The 20,732-nt window shown below is 41.1% G+C and overlaps 1 protein-coding gene across 1 annotated transcript in view; it reads left to right on the forward strand.

The window, feature by feature from the left end:
- GUCY1A2 (guanylate cyclase 1 soluble subunit alpha 2) overlaps positions 1 to 20,732 on the forward strand; it is a 177,476-nt gene that overhangs the window by 36,856 nt on the left and 119,888 nt on the right. Inside the window, exons 3-4 of the mRNA XM_049778553.1 lie at positions 1,416 to 1,537; positions 16,239 to 16,957. Of these exons, the coding sequence (XP_049634510.1) occupies positions 1,416 to 1,537; positions 16,239 to 16,957 (841 nt within the window). The remainder of the gene's footprint in view (positions 1 to 1,415; positions 1,538 to 16,238; positions 16,958 to 20,732) is intronic.

The raw sequence follows: 20,732 nt of genomic DNA on the forward strand, positions 1-20,732 counted from the left end.
AAAAACATAGGGCCCATAGTGATCATTGGAGTAATTAAATTTAATTATAGATGACTATGGAAAATTATTGATGACTATGTTGTCCTAGAGACTAATATAAGGTCGGCAGCAGGTCTACTTACAATATAAGCACAACAATCTTTATTCTAACAAAAAAGCATAAAATGAATGGCCTGGTTCTGAATATGTATTTACTCATACTTTAAAAAGGTGGGATATATGAACATTCTTTTGTCAAAAGTTGATCATCATGTGTTTTCTCATTTAGCTATAAAGAAATCTTTGTTTTGTCTGACTCTCACAGAAAATCTCCCATTTTGATGACTCTCATTGGCCAGTGGGAATCACAGTATATAAACATGAGCAAAAGTATTTGGGTTAGACATTGTAAAGGTAGAAATTAAGGTTAAACAATTCTAAACTAGGTCAGAAGAAAGTTATAGCTGAAAAATTAACTGGCTTGTTTAGTTTCGACACTAAATTCCTGATTCTGAACTCTTTTAAAGACCTAAAGAAGAGGAAAGGGAAAGTCTACAGTAATATAGACAGAAAACAGACTTGTCAGATCTGAGTAGAAATATAAAGAATTCTGTGAACATATTGATTGCTTTTATGTGCCAGTAACTGCATGAACTGCATAAATTATGTTACTCCAATGTCCCTTCCAACTCCCATTTTCTTTCTTCCATGAGCTGCTGGTGGGTTGACAGCCCTAGTGATTGGTAATTTCTTAGGTTCCCAGTGAGTTGTCTAGTTTTCTTGGAGTCACCTTTGGAACTTGGAGGAAGCAGTTTGCCTATGGTAGATGCCTGTACTCTAGCTCCAAGGCAGCTGGAACCATCCTTGTTCCTTCAGTCCTCACAGCAACTTGTGGAACAATCTCTGTCTCACACAAACTGAGAGGTTTACTCCATCTCTCAGTCTCACATACAGAAAATGGGAAGAAGTCAGATGTGTAGCGCTCCGCAGGCTGTGTTTGCTTATTTCTACCCATGTGTCTATTACTGTCTTCTTGCCTGCCTTTGATTGAGATTATGCAAGTTCACTGTAGGAACCAACTTAGCCCTGTTGCTTCCCCTCTCCTAGCCCCTTCCTCATGGAAACAGATTGCTAAAGATGATGAGGCACACACAGGAAACACCAGTAGACAAAACTCACAGATCCTTAGGTCTCCCTGTTGTTGTTTTTTGAATGCATAACTTCCATGTTAATTATTGCCTCCACTTCCAGGCCTGTGCCTCTCACACTGATTGTTTACGGTGGATTAGGCCAGAAATTATGCTTTAAAGCTTCAATTATTTTGAAACGCAGTGATGCTGAGAATGTTGACTGCGTTTGCATGTGTGTATGTATATGATTACATTTGTAAATGCTTTAAGACATTTCTGCATATGCTAATTTAGTGTTCTTCTTAGTTATAGAGACACAGAAAAGAATTTCCACAATATTTCTAACAGATGCTTCTATGGAGACCATTCCAACAAAGAAGAAATTGAAGACGTCTTTGGAATTCTTCAGTGTACTGCTAATGTGCTCGGTATGTTAGCTCTGTTTTTATATGGTTGAGAGAAAATGAATGAGGGGAGGGGGGAAGTAAAGGTATAAGTTTTTCATTTTCTACTGAAGAGTGGTCTGGAGCCCCGGACAAATTGAGATCAAGACCTTGTGTTAACATATATTTAATTTCAACACTTGTGAAGAGGTTTGAGTGGAAATTATTTCTATGCCATTTATTTGGAGACTGAAACATATTTCAGTAAACACGCTCACCTTCAGGGAAAATGTTTCCAAATATTCATATGTTAGTATAATTAATCTCATGTAATCCATGGGCTTTCTTTTTCCTGTCTCTTATCTTTAGCTACAATGGTGAAATCTTCCTCTCCTCCCCACTTTTTTTGCTCTCTCATTTGTATGGTTGTCATGACACTATTTTTTCTGGCCCTGAGTGGGCCTATTTGGTGGCTGGGATTGAGTGGGCAGAGGCTGCCCACGCTGAGGTCTTGATGCCATGTCTGGCAGCAGCATATCTGCCCTGGAAATACTCACATGGATGACTGAGAGGGTGATTATGGATGTTCTCAACCTGGTTAGGTGCTGCTCTTCAAACCTTCCCTGGGTTTGAACCAACCCAAGTACCCTAGGTGAGTCGTGCTGTCTTACTCTTGACGTCTTAGTATGCATCAACTGTATTGTGTCACATTCAAAGTCGATGTTTGAATGTTTCTTGATTTCATGTCTTAGAGAGTAAAATTAGTGAAAAATACCCCTCAACTTCCTTAGGGAGCACCTGCCTTGATCTGCACCCTGCTGTGTGTGCATGACATTCTAATATCTGGGCTCAAGTCCAGAGGTGTTGGGGTGGGGAAGACAGAGCTGCACCTGGGGGATTGGTAGTGCCAGGGATTCTGGGGTGCCAGGGTAGATGCGTCCCAGGCATGCATGGAGTCATGTGGACCTCGAGTTTGGTGGCTGGGGGGCAAGTCGTATGGTGCATTTGGCTTGTCTTGACTCCCTGGGGCTCCCTGGAAGCCCACCTGGGCTGCACCTCTGGAATGCCAAGAGGTATAAAAGGAAAGTTCCCTCAGCAGCTTTTCTGCCACTCACTCCCCCCATTGTTGGCTGTTTTGTGCCTCATTTACTGACCCAAGGTCTTGGCTGGCTCTGCCCCATTCTGGTCTTCTTGCTGCCTGTGTGCTCATGGCACAGTGCTCAGATGTCTCAGAAGCACAACCAGAGTAGTGCCTTCTTGGTGGAGGCTCTCAGCACTTTGTCAATGTTGTATTTGTCTTTCAGGTAACTAAAGAAGCTGTCTCTTTGTCAAAAAAAATGTAAACCAGGCAGTTAATGTTTAGGGCATTTGCCTTGCATTCAACTGACCTAGTTTTGATTTCTGATATCTCATATAGTTCCCTGAACCTGCCAGGAGTAATTCCTAAATGCAGAACCAGGAGTAACTTCCGAACACTGTCGGGTATGGGCCAAAAACAAACAAAAAATTGTAAACCTTTTATAGCCATGATCTGCAAAGCTCATTTTTAGCTCTAATTAGGTTGTAAAAGTATGTTTTATACACATTTTTCTCTTTTCTCACCTTTTTAATTAAATACCTTCCTTTAAGTCCTTTCCACTCTTTCTCCCCCCATTACCCCATTCTTCCCTAGCAGCAGACTGTCACCCAATTTTGTCCCTTCCCCTACTTTATTTCCCTACATGGCACACATGGGGTTTATCTTTCCTTGACTCATTCCCATTCTTATCATCCCTCAAAGAAGTTCTTTTTGATTTTGCTTTAAATGACAAAGTTTCATCTATTTTTTTTTTATAAAAAAATTTCTTTTTGGATTTTGGGCTACACTCGGTGGTGCTCAGGGGTTACTCCTGGCTATGCACTCAGAAATTGCTCCTGGCTAGGGGGACCATATGGGATGCTGGGGCTCAAACCAGGTTGTCCTGGATTGGCCATGTTCAAGGCAAACGCCCTACTGCTTTGCTATCGCTTTGGCCCCTCATCTATTTATTTTTTTTAAAGCTGACTAGTGTTCTGTTGCATACACACACCACATCTTGATCTGATCGTTTGTCATGGTCATCTTGATTGTTTTACCGCTTAGCTATTGGCTGTAGTACTGCCTTTGTGGCTGAAGGGCTTTCTTTGCCTCCACATCTTCGCCAGTACATTTTTGGTTTTGTTGGCTTTGTTTAGTGGTCACCTGATGGTGGTGCTCAGGGGGTTCTTCTGGCTCAGTGTTCCCATCTTGCTATCTAGAGGTCCTCTGGGTCTGCTGAGGGACCCCCAGCTGCTTTCCTTGTGTGAGACCCATGAGGCTAAGTCAGGGCCATGCAGCCCCTATAAACTCCACCCATCTTCCCAGCCTTGGCTTGAGGATTGCTTGGTGGACTGGACTGTCGCAGCAAAGGTGTGTGCTGTCTTGTGTCTGTCCCCAGCCCTACTCCTCAGCCATGGTTTTCTGTCTATTCTTCTGTGCTTCTCTGTGCCCCAACCCTGTTGCTTCTTCGTGTCCCTAGCATTCCTCCTGCAGCTACCTGGCTTCTTGCCCAGGTCTCTTCCCACTCTGCACCCTCACTGGATGGACACAGTCTTTCAGCCCTGGGCTTCTATTTGTGCTGTGACACTAGAAACCTATTTTTTTCATTGTTAAGGAGATAGTTTATTCAGATAGACATATTTTAAAAAAATATCTTTATTTAAGCATCATGATTACAAACGTATTTGTAGTTGGGTTTTAGTTATAAAAAAGAATTGGGGCCAGTGTGGTGGCGTTTGCCTTGCACACAGCTGACCTAGGACGGATTGCGGTTTGACCCCCCTTATGGGGTCCCATATGATCCCCCAAGCCAGGAGTGATTTCTGAGCGCAGAGCCAGGAGTAACCACTGAGCATCACTGGTTGTGGCCCCCAAACCAAATATATATATATGTATATATATAATATATATATAAATAAAAAAATAACACACCTTCCCTTACATACTTATGTCACTACTTCCACGAACAATATCTTATTATAGTGGCAAAGTTTATGGTATCAATAGACAAAATGACTGCACCTCCCCACAATGCCACCATCTTCTGGGTTGGCTTCCCCAACCCCTGCTGTCCCTCTGTTCCTCCAGACTGCCTTTTGGTAATGGGCTGCGGCTCTAATATTGGATATTTCCATATGGAGCAGAATTGAGCCTCTTACCTGGAAGCATGTTGGTGCAAGTCCCAGGGGTGAACCCTGATACTCCCTGATGCTGCCAGTGGTACAGGGGTGCATCTGCTGGTGCTCGCAGCTGCATTCTGGGGGTGCTGCTGTTGAAAGCCACCAGCCTCCCCGGTTTGGACTCAGTCATTGTTAGAGGAGGATAGGGCAAGGCAAACTAGGAGGGACACAAATTGCTCACCTTTGCTGCTGCTTAAAATCTGAGTTAAGGAAAAGGAGGGTTCTGACCTGGGACTTTCTAAGAAGCTTCACAGATGTGAGCGAGTCGGCTTACTTCCAGGTCGAGCCCCTTTAGGTCAGATTGGAGGAAAATAGTCAGCGCCAATTGACTGACAAAGTGCTATTCAGGACAACGTTGGGGAGTTGGGGATGACCTCTGCTCCTGCATCTCTCCGAATTTTCTCCTACCAGGATTCTGAAACACGCAAATCTGGCTGTCTGTAACATGGCACCAATTCCAGAATTGCCAGCTAGTATGGAGCTTTTTGTTGTTTAAATAAATAATAATAACATGCTTTCTTTATGTCTCAATGTGTCTATTTCAATATTTTGAGATCTGGAATGTGCTTCTACCAGCCTTTTGGTTATGGAGAACATCTGAGGGACTAGTGGGGTTGGTGGTTTTCATGAAAAAAAAAAAAAAGATCTAAATGAGTCATTTAATTATTTATGAATTGGAATGTGTCAAACACACTTAGCAACTTTGAAAACTGGTCTGCTCAATGAGAACATATTTTATTAATGACATGAGATTGACATCAATAAAATATGTGAATATCGTTTTTATTGCTGTAACTTAATAGCTGATTATTATCTTTCCAACTGAAAGTAAATATTTTCAATCTTTTGATATGGTGAGTTGGAGTTAAGACAGTTGTGGGTGAACTAACTTAATCATGTTATTGTAATGTAGGCGGTTTATACAATGATTGAAGCTAGATTACTTCTAGGAAGGAACCCCAGGGCCTAGGATGTAATTCTGTGGTTGAGGATTTGCCTTGCAGGAGTGAGGCCCTGGGTTCAATCCTCAGCACCTACCAAATCCTCCCACCCCTACCAAATAAATTGAGGGCATCAGAGCTACTTACTAACTATAAACCGAAATAGGTTATGTCCTCTTTCTATAAAGTGATATACAACAATACTATATGTGTTTGATTTTATTATGAAATCTTTGCATCAGGAATTGGAGGTCCATGTTGCTTTCATTTTGGGAGGAGAAAACTGACTTTGAGTCATTCAGTTCCCTTGTCAGTGTTGAAAAGCCACAAAAGTAAGGTTAATGATCCCAATTCCAACTCCCCCATATCTTTTTTTTAATGTTATTGTTCTTATTGTTTTTTTGGTCACTCCTGATAGTGCTTAGGGTTCCCTTCTGGCTTTGCATTCAGGAATCACTCTTGGCGGGCTAGAGGGACACATGGGGTGATCCTACAGGACAGTTATTTATTTTTTTTAATCAGATCAGGTGACTGATTTCTCTATGCTCATTTTATTTACTTTTATACCTGAGGAGCAGACTAAGGAATACTCATTTCTGAACAGTATAAACAATTGTGGATACATCTATTGTTTATTTATTTTTTAATACCACTGGAACAGATGACATTTTTCTACTTTCTTATCTTTACATTATGACATTTTGGGGTTTTCTAAATTCTTTCCCTGAACTTTGAAGCCCCATCGGCTGCCAGTATCATCTCTCCGGGGGTAGATGATACTAAAACTCTATCTCAAAACTATCTATCCTAAAACTTAGGATATCCTAAAACTCTCTCTAAGTTTTTTCCTTTCATTTTAAAAATCCATGTGAACTTGCACTCATGATATGCTTCAGTTTTTTGACCCCTTATAGTGCTGTAAAAGTTCCTGTATTTGATAGAGGGTTTGATGTCTTGGTTCAACTGTGCTACAATGAGATGCATGGGAGCTTCTCCTGAAGTACATCACACCAAGTCACTCTTTAGTGCTTGTTTTATTTGGGGCTGGTACTGGGGATCTAGCCCAGTCATTCAGTTTTGTAAGGTAAGAGCTCTTCCACTGAGTCACACCTTGGCCCATAGTTTCCTGTGAAAATGAGCTCACTGAGACCCTGTGTTAGGTGCTTGACTTAACTTGCAGCCAACCCAGGTTTCGTCCCTAGCAGCTCAAAGGGACCCCTGAATCCTGCAAAGAGTGATCCTTGAGCTCAGCTAGGAGTAAATCTTGAGAAACACTTAGTGTGTTCCCCACCTCAAAACAAACAAACAAACCCCAAATGGAATTCACAGAAGCTGAAAATAAACTATTTCTTTTTATCAATATAATTTTTATTTTAATCATAGTGGCTTACATATTGTTGACAATAACATTTTAGGTACATATTAACATAATATCAGGGGGATTCCCATCACCGAATTATCCTCCCTACACCTCCATTCCCATCCTACCTCCCATATCCTCCTTCCTCACCCCTGGCACTGCTAGAATACATGGTCCCCTCTGAACCTAGCTTACTACTTAGTGGTCTTACACCTGTTTTGGTCTTGGTATCTCCCTTGTTTCCTCCTCTAACTACTAGTAGTTCCAGTTATGTGGTTTTGTTTGAAGAAGAGAAAAGTGATAAACTGGGATAAAAATCAAATACACCAAAAATGGGCGGAGTCCTTCTAGAGCAGTGGTCCTCAAACTATGGCCCGTGGGCCACATATTGTATTTGTATCTGTTTTGTTTCTTCATTGCAAAATAAGATCTATGCAGTGTGCATAAGAATTCGTTCGTAAGTTTTGTTTTTACTATAGTCAGACCCTCCAATGGTCTGAGGGACAGTGAACTGGCCCCCTGTTTAAAAAGTTTGAGGACCCCTGTTCTAGAGGCTCTCATCATCGGTTTGAGAGATGAAGGGGAAAAAGAAGGTGAAACACCTCAACAGTACAAAAAGAAGTGTCAAATAAAATATCCAGTGAGCACTCCCAACAATAAAGATAAGCACCACATAAAAGCCATGGTCATGAGATAAAAAACATAGCAGAGCACCTAAAGAAAAAGAAAAGAAGAAAATAAATAAATAAATATAAATGGAGACAACAATTTCAATAACCATACCAAAATGAAGAAATCGACAATACCTAGATAGGTATAAAAATTTTTTTTTGTGCTTTTTTTTCCCCCTCCTGCACAGGCACAGTAAATATTGGGGTCATTCGAAAAGGAATTCCCTTGGGTTTCTCCACCCTTGGAGTATATTGTCATGGAATTCAGGTTCATTTACTCTCTCCTTGGTGCTTTCGTGGTGTTTGGAAGACTTCTGCTTCGTCCTGGGTGATAAAATCAGATCTCTGTATCTAGAGATCTCGGTATCTGCACAGGTCAAGGGGTGGAACTTATGATGAAGCCTTTCTTTGTGGTTCTAGAAGTTCTGTTCCCTCAGTGTCATTTTAATCCATCTTCTGTGTTTGACGGTCTTGGTCTTTGCGCTGGTCTTAGGATGGAGCCTATGATAGCGTCTTTCGTTGTGTTTCCAGAAGACCCATTCCATTGCAATCGTCTCAGACGGATCTTTGGAACTGGAGATCATGGTTGTTGTGCAGGTCGTAGCTCAAACCCTAGACTAGGGTTTTTTTTATTGGTCACAGGATACATACAGTCCGGTCATGGTTCTATCAGCCAGTCATCTATAAATCGCGATCTTGGCTTTTGGACTGACCAAAGGGTGACAAGTCTTCTGATTTTGTCTTATCGTCAGCTGGAGGGGTAGGATAACCTGCTCTTAGGTCAAGTTGTTACCATTTTCCTCGTTGTCAGGATATCATATTAGAGCTGGCACTTGTTGGTGTCCGAGCAGTATTGAGGCTGTCCCGCATGGGATTTGTTTCCTGTAGCTATCATTTCTACACAGTTCTTCACGAAAGTAAACTATTTCTAAGATGAGGGACAAAGTCTGTGACTAGAATTATGCATGGTTAAAATTATTACCACTGGCAAGATCTTGACATTATTAACAGAATAGAAGACCCACCCTTCAGGTCTTGCACACACTCGATATCCTGGTCCCCTGGGGGGTAGTTTCAATTAACTGGTAGAAGTAATTTAATTGCTCATGGAAGCAAAATTTCAAGTGACAGTGATAGTCACAGACAGACCAATATCCCTGTTTTCAATCTTAGTAAGACGATGAGGCAAACAGGAGGGACTCGTGGGGGTAGAGCCAGTCTTGGTCCTATCACAGGGAACTTGTCTGCAGGACTTGGTGCTAATTTTCTGTATCTAAGGCCTTTAGATCCCATTAGTGGAACAGGAAGGTTTCTCAGCGAGCTTACTTCAGGTATGGGCTCTGCAAATTTAAGCTGATTAGGTTCATTGTTTGAAAAGAAGATTGTCCACAGTGTGAGTTTTGCAGTTGAAACAAAATTACCAAGGTCACAGGCTAAAAAAAAAAAATCTCTTTTATTATTTGCTTGCCTTTCAAAACACTAGCCAATCATTGCACTGTTAGTGGGCAGGAAGAACAAGTTATGCTGACCCTTGACATCTCTTCTGGGAGCAAGAAAGGAAATAGCAAAAATATTTGGAAAGTCTCTGGATATAACTAAAAAAAGAGTCCACAACCCCCTTGATGCCTGACTTTTCAGCAGCATAATCAAGAATGCGACATCTTTCATTGTATGTGATTCAAGATCTTGCAGCATTGCAATATCTTTTTCCTGTCAAGTACTAGATTTGGTTGACCTTTCAGATCATGCATTTCCGTTAGCTTTCCGATATTGAGAAAGCTCTCATAGAATCTTTTGTTTTCTTTGAGTGTTAAGTGTTAAGGTTTATGGACAAAGAATTCCAAATGCAGATGTTTCTGTTTGACGTCTCCTTTGGGTCAGCTGGGAAAGGCCAGTTTCCCCTGAAAACCCATACGCAAATAAAGCAGAAGTCACCTCTTCTTCCTTTCTCTGTCTTTGCTTTAGCATCCTCTTGACTCCTTGCGACAGCTTCCCCACAGCCTCCATATAAATTGGGTCCCCAGGGTGCCCATCAGGAGGGCTTATTGGTTTTTGGGAATTCCAGGGAAAGGAAGGGGTGGGAGTTGGAAGGAGCAGGATATACTCAGTAAGCACTGAAAGAAAGAGAGGGGTGAAACATGGTTTTTGTGCTGTATTTTTAAAAATAGGAGAACTGGACAGAATTCTCAGGTCTCTGGAATCTGCCAGTTTGTCTCACCAGATGTGACATTTGGCTTTCGCGTTCTGCTCTGTTCCAGGAATTTGTGTTATAGGTCCTGGCGTACTCATTACAAACAACTTATTGTTTTCTGGTAGACTGGGATTAGGTTTATTACCCTGAGCAGTCAAAAATTGCTACTGAATTTATTCTTCAACTATTTTTTTTGGCTAGCTTCTGTATCAAAGTATATCTAACATCTTATCCCATTCTTAACACCATCACTTTTGTCTTTTTGAAAGTTTTAATTCAGAAGATGAGTTTTGAGAATGTGTGCTCATATGGAGGTGGGACTGAGCAGACCCCTTGGTGTATTGGTGGAGAGAAGTGAATTTCTGAGGATGGGGTGGTGTTAGAATAACATATGTTTGAAAGTGTAATTAACAGTAGTGTAAATCTCTGCACCATGATAAAAAAATGTGAAGAAAACAAGAAAGATGGGGGAAAGAGTAGGAAGCCTTCCTAGAAGGTCTGGGAGGGATCAGGTTCTCCACATTTGTGTGGTATGATTCATAACTTAGAGTCAAGAACTTGTCTCTAGTCCTGATTTCTCACTTATCTTCATTTCACACATTAATGAGCCTCTATGAATTTTTTTTTATTTTAATTATGACAACAAAGATGCAAAGAAAGAGGACAGGGTAAAGTTACAGTGGAAGCCCAATCACCCATAAACAGAATTCTCGGTAGTCCCATCGATGATATCCCAGCCTTGAACTTTCAGCCAAAGAACATTAAGAAAAATAAAGCTAAACCCATGTACAATACAATTACTTTGTCCCTCAAATCCCCAGTTGTAGTACATACTATTTCTTAGCAGCACACAATATAATCTAAAGACATTAGACTTATGTAACTCCTTAAACATTGAGGGCAAAGTACATTTATCTAGTTCCATGCACATGCTTACTAGTTTAAGTTAACCTCAAAAGTTTTAGTGGGTTGTTTTTCTTAAGGATTGGAGTCAAGGGAACATAGTAAAAAATGGTGTTAGAGTGGCATTTGTTTGCATAGGCCCACCAAAACATAAGGGACATGGAAAGACAAATTATGGTCTAAATACAAGGAGACCCTACCCCTGAAGTTTCCTGGCACAGCACTGACTCTAGGCTCCAGGCAAACTAGTTTGTCCAATTCAAGTCATCGTCTGTAGTAGCAATACACCTCCATTCCTCACATAGTCTCTGTTGTTGGTATCATGCTTCTGTAATATAGATCCTGGAGTCTGCATATCCCATATTGCAGTCAGGATGGTGCAGAGCATGCTCTCGTTTCACCTCACACTTAAGGGGCACTAGAGAGAACCATGTCCTGTAGAGCAGGTCATTGATGTTGTCAAGTCTTCTCAGTGTAAACGGAAGTCTCTTTTTAGGGGGTTGATGTCAGACCCTTGGTAGTGTCTTTCCTGGTAGAGGACTGCTTCCAGCTGTTGCTATAAAAGACCTTGGATGTTTCGTAGATAGCTTGCCTGGTTCCGGCGTGAATGGAGGATGCCCATTCTTCTGAGGCCTGTGCCAGGTCATTATATCAATGTTCAGGGTGTAAGGTACATCATACTGAGATTTATTAGATAAGAACTTATCTATATGTATGGTGTTTTCCCATTTTAATGTGTTTATGCAAACAAGGATCAATGCCATGAAGCGTTATTGGTGCATCTGGAGGCAATAGGAACAAGACCAGCAATTTCCATGACATAGTTCAATCATAGGCATCAAACTGAGGGACAGTTCCAACAACAATCCTTACTATACAGCTTACAAAGAAAAGACAAGATGAAAAGTGGATAGAAACATCATGGTAGAAAAATATATAGAAAGTTACATCAGTTAAAGAAAATACCTATAAAATATTCAAAAGATATATGTGTTCAATATGTGTTCAATTTGTGTCCTTCTAAATAGTTCTGAGATTTGTTAGAACTACTGTATGTCTTAGGTTAGAGATTAAGACTATGTGTTACTAAAGTTAAGAAGGGTAAATCTGGGGTACTGATGGTTGGGAGGAGCAAATGTTCGCGCGGGGGCACTAGCCCCCGCGAGGTTTGCAAAATGTAGACTGGTATGAAATTTCCAGTGACAGCCTGAGTATAGCTGAGCAGCTATCTGCCACCCACCAGATCAAACTCCACCCCCTAACCCCACCCTAGGCCAGTGTCCGGGCCTGGCCTGGGAGTGGGGAAAACCCAGGGTGCCCCGTCAACTCCTTCCAGGAACCCACCTGGAGATCCGGAGGAATGGGGGAGAGGGGGGTCGGGTGACCCAGGTCCGGGCCCCCCTGACCCTAGGCCGGACCAAAAGGCCGCTGGCACATGGGGAGGCCTGCCAGCTGCCCGTCCGTGCTGGCTAAAAATCCTGCTCCAGGAAGGGAGAGGGACCCTCCTAAGCCCGAAGGACAGGGATTTGACCCCACCCCAGGCCAGTGTCCGGGCCTGGCCTGGGAGTGGGGAAAACCCAGAGTGCCCCGTCAACTCCTTCCAGGAACCCACCTGGAGATCCAGAGGAATGGGGGAGGAGCCTCTATGAATTTTAAGTAAATTTTAAAGCTTTCACTTCTGGCAGGCTCAGGGGACCACAGGGGTAAGCGCTGAACATGGTCAGGTATGGTCTCCAAACCAAGCCCAACTAAAAACAGTGATGCTGTTTTTCTAATGAAACACCTTTTAGGCCTTCAGCTATGCACTTCCAAATTTGGTAGGAAATTTGGATGTTTGCCAAATTTCCATGAACTTTTTTTCTGCACCACAAAACATTTATTCCAGAAGTAAATCCTCTGTACAAATTGGACAGGCAGAGCTCCCAAGACTGGTATGAAATAACTGAAAGTAAATCACCATTTAGTGAGTGTGAAAAGCACAACAATTACAGAGGCATTAGCAGCGATTAGCAGCTTCCAGTAAGCCCTCTGAGGGGCCAGATTCTGCCCTCCTGCTGCCAAGACTACGGGGTCCAATTTGAACATCAGCTGCAGCAGCCAGGAGTCACACATTGGCACTGCAGTTCCCTTCCCTGCCATTGGTAGGGGAACGAGGGGAGCGCATCTGTGTGGGAGTGTCCGGGCCAATGGGCCCTCCAGTGGTTTTCACAATGTGCCTAGGCTCCTACCAACTGGCCCTACCACACCCAGATGCCCTACGGCTCACTGTTAGCTGGTTGTCCCTTTGTAAGTTGGTCACAAAAATCATTTCTCCTGGAGTGATAGTACAGTGATAGTATAGTAGGGCTCTTGCCTTGCACGGGACCAACTGGGTTGGATCCTTGCATCTTAGATGGTCTCCTGATCCTTCCATGAGTGATCCCTGAGTGCAGAGCGGAATAGGTGCTGACAACGGCTGGGCAGGCCTCATAGACAAAAAAAAGGGGGGACATGATATGAGCTTGCATAGCTGACGAGGGACAATGATTCAGGTCTTTAATGAACAAATTATTGTTGAAGGAGGTTAATGTCAGTTGTTAGGCTATTAATTACTTAGAAAAGAGCTGAATTAATAGGAATTATTATTCTAACTTTGAACTTCCTGTTAAAGTACTCTTTTGTTTGAATTCTCACATTTGAATTTCAGACCCAGATGTCATGCTATCTTATTGCCATGCGGTGTGAGATGGACCTTGTCTACAAGTTTCAGGCAGAGTTCTAGGGAATAGGTGACTTGATCCATAATAAATAAAATCCGACATCATTTATAGAGCTGAGCTACATCTTGGGACTTTTTGAGAGATAAAGTTTGAAAGGAACTTGGCTATTGATTCATCATTTCAAAAATTGAAGAAAACTCCTCTAGTTTTACTATTTCAAGCTCTGCAGACGCTTTGCAGATTGTGTATAAAGCCCAGTGATAGCAAGAGTTCCCATCGGAGATTTTCAACTATGCATGACTCACATCTGTAAGGCCTTGGGTTTGATCTCCATACCATATCATATCTCTTGCCCATCACACTTACAATTTATTCTTTTAAAAAACTTATAGCAATAAAGAATACAATGCCATTTCTTTTTTCTTTTTTTTTTTTTGGGGGGGGGCCACACTCAGTGACACTCGAGGGTTACTCCTAGCTATGCACTGAGAAATCGCTCCTGTCTTTGGAGACGATATGGGATGCAAGGGATTGAACCTAGGTCCATCCTGGGTCAGCCACGTGCAAGGCAAATGCCCTATCGCTGTGCTTTCACTCTGACCACTCAAATGCCATTTATTAAACACATTGGGTTGAGAAAATTTAACTTGGACTATATTGAGAGTGATCTGGGGACTTGGCATAGAAAGTTTTAGTGAAGGAGTTTTCAGATATGATAATCAAACCCGAAGAGTGTGGTTGCATTAGTCAAGAAATAAAGAAATTTTGGTCAAAGAAAACCAATAGCAAAGATTATATACACAAAATTTATATATCAGATAAATTTAAGTAATTATAAACTCTTTTAAAATGGATTAGCTGAGTGGGAGTCAATTTTGTCCTGTTTTCTCCCATTCACATTAGAGAGAAACTCAGAAGGCTGTTCTTGTAAAGTTTGACATGGTGTAGGGCAAATAGTTGCAGCATATGCTCAGCAGTCCTTTAATATGGCACTGTAAGATGAGTAATGTTTTTATGATTGTTGGTGACCATTGAACGTCACGTCTGACACTAAGATGGTTAATTCGAAGGACTTCATACTTATAGGACCTTTCATCATTTTGATTTTCTTGTTTTCATTTCACATTACTTTTTGTAAACTTTTTGTCTAACTGACTTTATTACTACCACAATTGTTAGATTCTCCAGTAGATACTCAAGAATATTCTATGTGTTTTGAGTGTTTCTTACCTCTACTTATGGGTTAAGAGGACCCTTAGGGAGTAAGAACAAAGGTAGAACAGTTAAATAAGTCATGGAAACAATAACTTCCCTCAATTCTAACCCAACATTAGCAAAGGGGTTGTCCTTTTTCCCAGTTCTGTCTGATTGTCAAATTCTTCTAGAAGGTGGAATAGCCCAGCAAGAAAAATGAATGAATATGTAAACTACATGTCATAATTTTAGCCAATGACAAAAGATTTGCATTAGAGTGATATCTGTAGAAACTTTCTTTAGCATATAGACTCAGATCCTTTGCAAATGTTGTATGTTCTTAGCTGGGGACTGTGCATTTCCTTCAGTTGTGTTCTGAGATGTTGCTCAGAAGGGTATGCAAATCACATGCAACTGGCTACTACATATCTTGTGAACGTGGATGTACATGTTTACATAAGTTTCGTTATAATTTCCTAAGAGTTTATTTTGTACATATATTCAGCATTTGTACACATAAACTGAAAAGAAAAACACCTGACATTTTCTGTTAATAGACATACTCCATTCTTGATTGTCCTTTTTTTAATAGGTAAGTGAAGGAAAATTATGTCACATTCTTTCATTTTTAACACATTGTTTTATTTATTCCTGAAGTCTAGCTAACCTGCATGGAATCACTAAATTAAGCCCTTCACGTGACACTTGATAAGCGGAAGTCTTTTCTCAGTCATGTATCTGCTCATTCTTATATATATACCATGTCTGGTTTATATCTCTCACTTAACAGGTAAACTTTGATAAGTAGAATGGTAGTCCTGGACATAATATAGACAATTTTTTTAATAGTTTTCTTTAGAAAGACTCTTGGAGGAGGAGGGGAATCACTAAAAATATTATTTGTTTGGCCACAGAAAATGGAGTAGGGTATGAAAGAAAGCAAATAGCTAGATTGATAACCAGCTTCTGAGCAGTTCATGCTCTGGGGATTAGGGCAGAGGAACAGATGAGTAAGTGGAGCACAGTGAAGTTTTAGGGAGTTTTAATGGATTCCATAAAAATGGAAAAATAAGACTATGATACTGGAATGGGGAGCATGCATCATTGTAGGTTTATTGAAACCAAGGATATGTAACATCCAGAGTCCTCCCTGATGGAAACCAAGGTATTTGGTTGACTGTGTGAGCAGGCTTATGGGGTGTAACTACAGTAATGTGGGGGGGGGGATGCTGGGAAATGGGGCTGGGATAGGCTTCTCCATGCATGCTGACAGGGTTCTACATGGAAAATACATTGACATTCTATGTAGATGTTGAGTCTAAAACTGCTCTAAAGATAGTTTGATGCAAAGTGAGTCTTGCTTGCTCAGACTTCAGAAGCATCAAGAACATGAATTGTAGTTTGTTTTCCTATCCACAAAAGAATAGTTGGCTGACTTGGGACATTTTGGGATTTGAGGGAATCATGTCCCATGCATTGTCAGTCGCCACATTATCAGATAGATGGCAAAGTTCCACCTTCCTGACATTTGCTTCCCATCCTGCCTGTAGGTTTGAAGTTCGAGGAGCTCCAAGAACGCTTCGGGGAGGAATTCTTCACTGTGTGTTTTGATGAGAACGAGCGAGTCCTCCGAGCTGTGGGTGGCACATTGCAGGACTTCTTCAACGGCTTCGATGCCTTGCTAGAGCACATTAGAACTTCTTTTGGGAAACAGGCCACTCAAGAGGCCCCCTCCTTCCTGTGCAAAGAGCTCCCTGAGGGTGCACTGAGGCTCCACTGCTTCCATCCGCACCAGATTGTGGGCTTTGCCATGCTGGGCATGATCAAGGCCGCAGGGAAGAAGATCTACCAGCTGGACTTGGATGTGGAGCAGGTGGTGAGTGAGAAGACATGCTCTGATGGGACAAACCCAGGCAACTGCAGCTGTCTGACATTCCACATCCAAGAACGTGGGAACACCAATGCCAGGAAGAACTTGCCCATGGGCACCTCCCAAGTGCCCGGGGACCTGCGGATCAGCATCAGCACCTTCTGCAGGGCCTTCCCTTTCCACTTGATGTTCGACCCCAGCATGGCCGTGTTGCAGCTCGGGGAAGGCCTGAGGAAGCAGCTCCGCTGCGACATCCACAAAATGCTCAAGTTCGAGGACTGCTTTGAGATCGTGTCGCCAAAGGTGACTGCCACCTTCGACAGGGTCCTGTTGCGGCTGTCCACGCCTTTTGTGATTCGGACCAAGCCTGAGGCTTCTGGCACTGAAAACAAGGACAAGGTAAGTGGCTATGGTCCTAAGCTGGGTGAGGGGAGGTCACCGAGGACCACAAAGTCCCTTCCTGGGCCACTGCTGGCTCTCCTGGCAGGCAGAGGAGAGGGAGCATCAAGGGCCATTTGGAAAATTACTGGTCCCTAGTTTTAAAAGGGTTGGCTCTGTGCCTATCCATTCTTCATAGTGTCTGCCTCTTCCATTAATTAAATTCAGCAGATTAAAAGAAAAGTTATTAGGACTAATCATAGTGAGGCTAGAAAAGGCAGGACTCAGTGAAACCCTGATATGTGGAACTGAGGGAGAGGGTGAAGAGCATATGGCACTTTTTTAGGGCATGGCCATTGCTCTCTTTTAGCTGAAATCAAAAATTTTGGGGGGAATCACACCTGGCTGACCTGAGATCAGAAACCCCTGAGGCTACTCCTGGCTCTGTGCTTAGAAACTACTCCTGGCAGGCTCGGGGTATGGTATGCTGGGGATCGAACTCGGGTGGGCTGCATGCAAGGCAGATGCCCTACCTGATATGCTATCATAAATCCAAAGAAAAGGCATCACTATATTTAATTTGTTCGTATGTTTTAATGACTAAAAAGTAGGTACATTATGGAATAGACATTTGATTGTTTTCTGTAAATCTCTCTAATATTTCATACAAGATAAATTTATTTTAAGTTATTCAGTTTGTTCCAACGCATTTTGGGGAAAATTTTTGGCTTTTGGACATAAACATGTTGCTCTGGGTTGTGGGGAGGAAGAATAGCAGAAACAAAAGGTTATTCTGAGTGAATTATCTACTATATTTTTGAACTCTTGCAACAGTAAAGGAGGAAATAGCCTCCGAAGGGCAAAACCAAAGACATTTTTGAGGAGTTCACATGGTATTAATAACATAATTAATTTATATAATTTTGAAGTTTAATGGAACTCTTAATATTTCTGAGAAAAATTGGATGGTAATGCCAATTTAATCAGAATGACCAAATCAAGTGATTCAGGAGAGTCATTCAGCAATGACTTAAGAACGTGCAAGGATAAATCCCGAGATTCTAATTTAGCATATTAGTAATTGACAATTTTAAAATACTTAGCAATGGAGTGAGTTATTAGATGTATATTTTGGTCCACATTTTCAGTTGCTTTAAATTTAGAATTTAGGGGCTGGAGCGATAGTACAGTGGTATGGCATTTGCCTTGCACGTGGCCCATCCAGGATGAACCTTAGCTGATCCCCGGAGTCCCATATGGTCCCCTGAGTGCATAGCCAGAAGTAACCCCTGAGCATCACAGCTGTGGCCCAAAGAGCAAAAAAAAAGATTTAAAATTTATTTTTTATTCATGATAATATAGGAATGGTTTAAGCTCTTCGTTCTGTCTTATAGAAGTACAATATTTGAGTAGGAGTATTTGAAGAATTTTGGCCTTTAAAATGGAAGTTAATATTCTTGAAAATGTGCCCAAAGTAGAATATATTATTACCAATTTTTAGTGCTTTATATATCTTTGTAGAACTGAGGGAAATTAATTAAGTTTAAAGTTATTGCTTCAGATTTTCCTCCCTATATTTCATCTGGCTTATAGTTCTATTTAATTTACATACCAGGGTAGGAATTAGACATAATGAAACGATGATTCCAATGTCAAGGACCCCTGCCAATTCTAATGATGAGGAGCTCTCCTCACTGCAAAGATGCAGGTAGAATGCAGAGCCTCCATAGCAGTTTACAGAGATGTGGGTCTAACCACTTGAACTTGGAACACTACTGGGTGGGTGTGGCCCACAAACAAAACCTAAAAAATTACAAATCAGAATGAGAAACCTATTGGGAATGAAGAGTGGCTAGTCAACTCATGTTTGTTTCATTTTTTTTAACATTTTATTTTTTAACCATATTTTTAAATATATAAAATCTTTCAGCACCATGACTACAAGCATGATTGTAGATGGATTTCAGTCATAAACAGAATAATCCCCTTCACCAGTGCAACATTCCCACCACCAATATCCCCCCACCTGCCCCACTCCTGCCTGTATTCATGACAGGCATTCTACTTCTCTCATTCTTTAACATTGTCATGCTAGTTGTTAGTATAGTTATTGATGTACCTGTCTGGGACTCCAAATGTAATTTGCTTCTGAGAATTTAGAAGTCAGAGTTCTTTTGAGACCTTGTAAGTGAGCTTGAGGAAAAATTTGTTTTAGTTCAGCATATGTTTGGGCATTCAACTTTAGTAGATAAACCTAACACAACGACATCGATTCAAAAGCTATTTTAGATAAGCAGGGACTATGTTTGTAGATAGGCATGTGGGAAATGATAGTTCTTTGCATTGTTAGGACAGGACAGAGAAAGATAGAGAAGTGTCTCAGTCAGCCATTGTTTCTATGAAGTCCCTATGGTCTGAACCTCAGATTGACTTTGCTGGAAATTAGAAAATGAAGACTTACTACCTACCTGATATTTACTTGACATTTTGGCTTTTTAGTCAGTTTTTCTTAACATATATAATTCAATGGGCTCTGATGATAATGAAGCTTTCTATCACATTTTAATCAGGGAGGGAGGGGGGAGAACCATGATTAAGCCCTGAGCACAGCCAGGTGTGACCCACAAACCAAAAAAAAAAAATTAAAAAATATTCCCAGTTATCTTTTCAAAGTCACTGGAGTTTGCAATCAGGATTTTATTATCTGTAGGTCCTATAATCTTTTATGTCCAGTTGGCACAGCACTTTTCTGTGCCGATGGCTTCCAAAATACAATGAACTGATTAACTTAGGCATGGCCGGAAACAGCAGTGGGTTTGAGAAACAATAAATGTACTCTTTGGCTTTCTGTCAGTAGCATCGCTTCAGAGAACTTTAATAACACGGTGGAAGGGATCCAGCATTGGAAATACATTATCTCTGAGGCAGGGCACTCGCTTGTTACTCATTGTCACTTTGGTTTTGGGGTTTGAATTAAGGAGAGGCAAAACAAGAATGTGTTTCTTTTCAGTCCCAGAAGTATCCTTACAGAAGACAATTTGTCTTAATTAATTAGATGCTGCATTACAAATGTTGGGGGCAATTTTCAAGAATAAATGAGTTAACCTTTGATTTTCTTTGGCCAAATTGGTTTAGAAACATTTCCCTCCCCTGATCTATATGCCCATCTTTGTTTAACACAATTGGAAAAATTGAATATATTTATTAATGTCATCAAACCATAATGAATATATTGAAAAACAAGTTTCATCTAGCTCTTGAGAATATGTTATTTTGGGCCAGAGATAGAATAGTAGGCAAAGTGTTTGCCTTGCACATGCTCAGACAAGCAAGGGCTTGAGTCCTAGCTGATCATATAAGTCTCTGATTCTCACCAGGAATGATCCATGAGCCCAGTCACATGTGTCCTTCCCAGACTGCCACTCCCAAATATTATTTGACTTCATGATTAATTTGGAAAGTGTTTCCCATCTTTCTCTTTCTTTCTTTCTTTTATTTATTTATTTATTTATTTTCTCATCTTTCTCTTTCTTATCTGAAAGATCATAGTTTATTGGGAGATTTCAAGTACTGAACAATAATTTTGGTGAGGACAAATTACATTTGCTGTCCTAAATGACTTGCATGAAAATATTCATGAAAAAAGTGTAAACTAGCTTCAAATATTTTAATCAAATTGAAAGATTGTTATTTTTAGAAGAAAAACTAGGGTCAAAAGAGGAACTTTACAACAAATTAAATGTATTACTGCTAGTTAGTGAATTAATTAAACATTGTTTATGTGATAGTGGGCTAT

Source organism: Suncus etruscus, chromosome 8 (genome assembly GCF_024139225.1).
Source record: "Suncus etruscus isolate mSunEtr1 chromosome 8, mSunEtr1.pri.cur, whole genome shotgun sequence".
In the NCBI taxonomy this organism is placed as follows: domain Eukaryota; kingdom Metazoa; phylum Chordata; class Mammalia; order Eulipotyphla; family Soricidae; genus Suncus; species Suncus etruscus.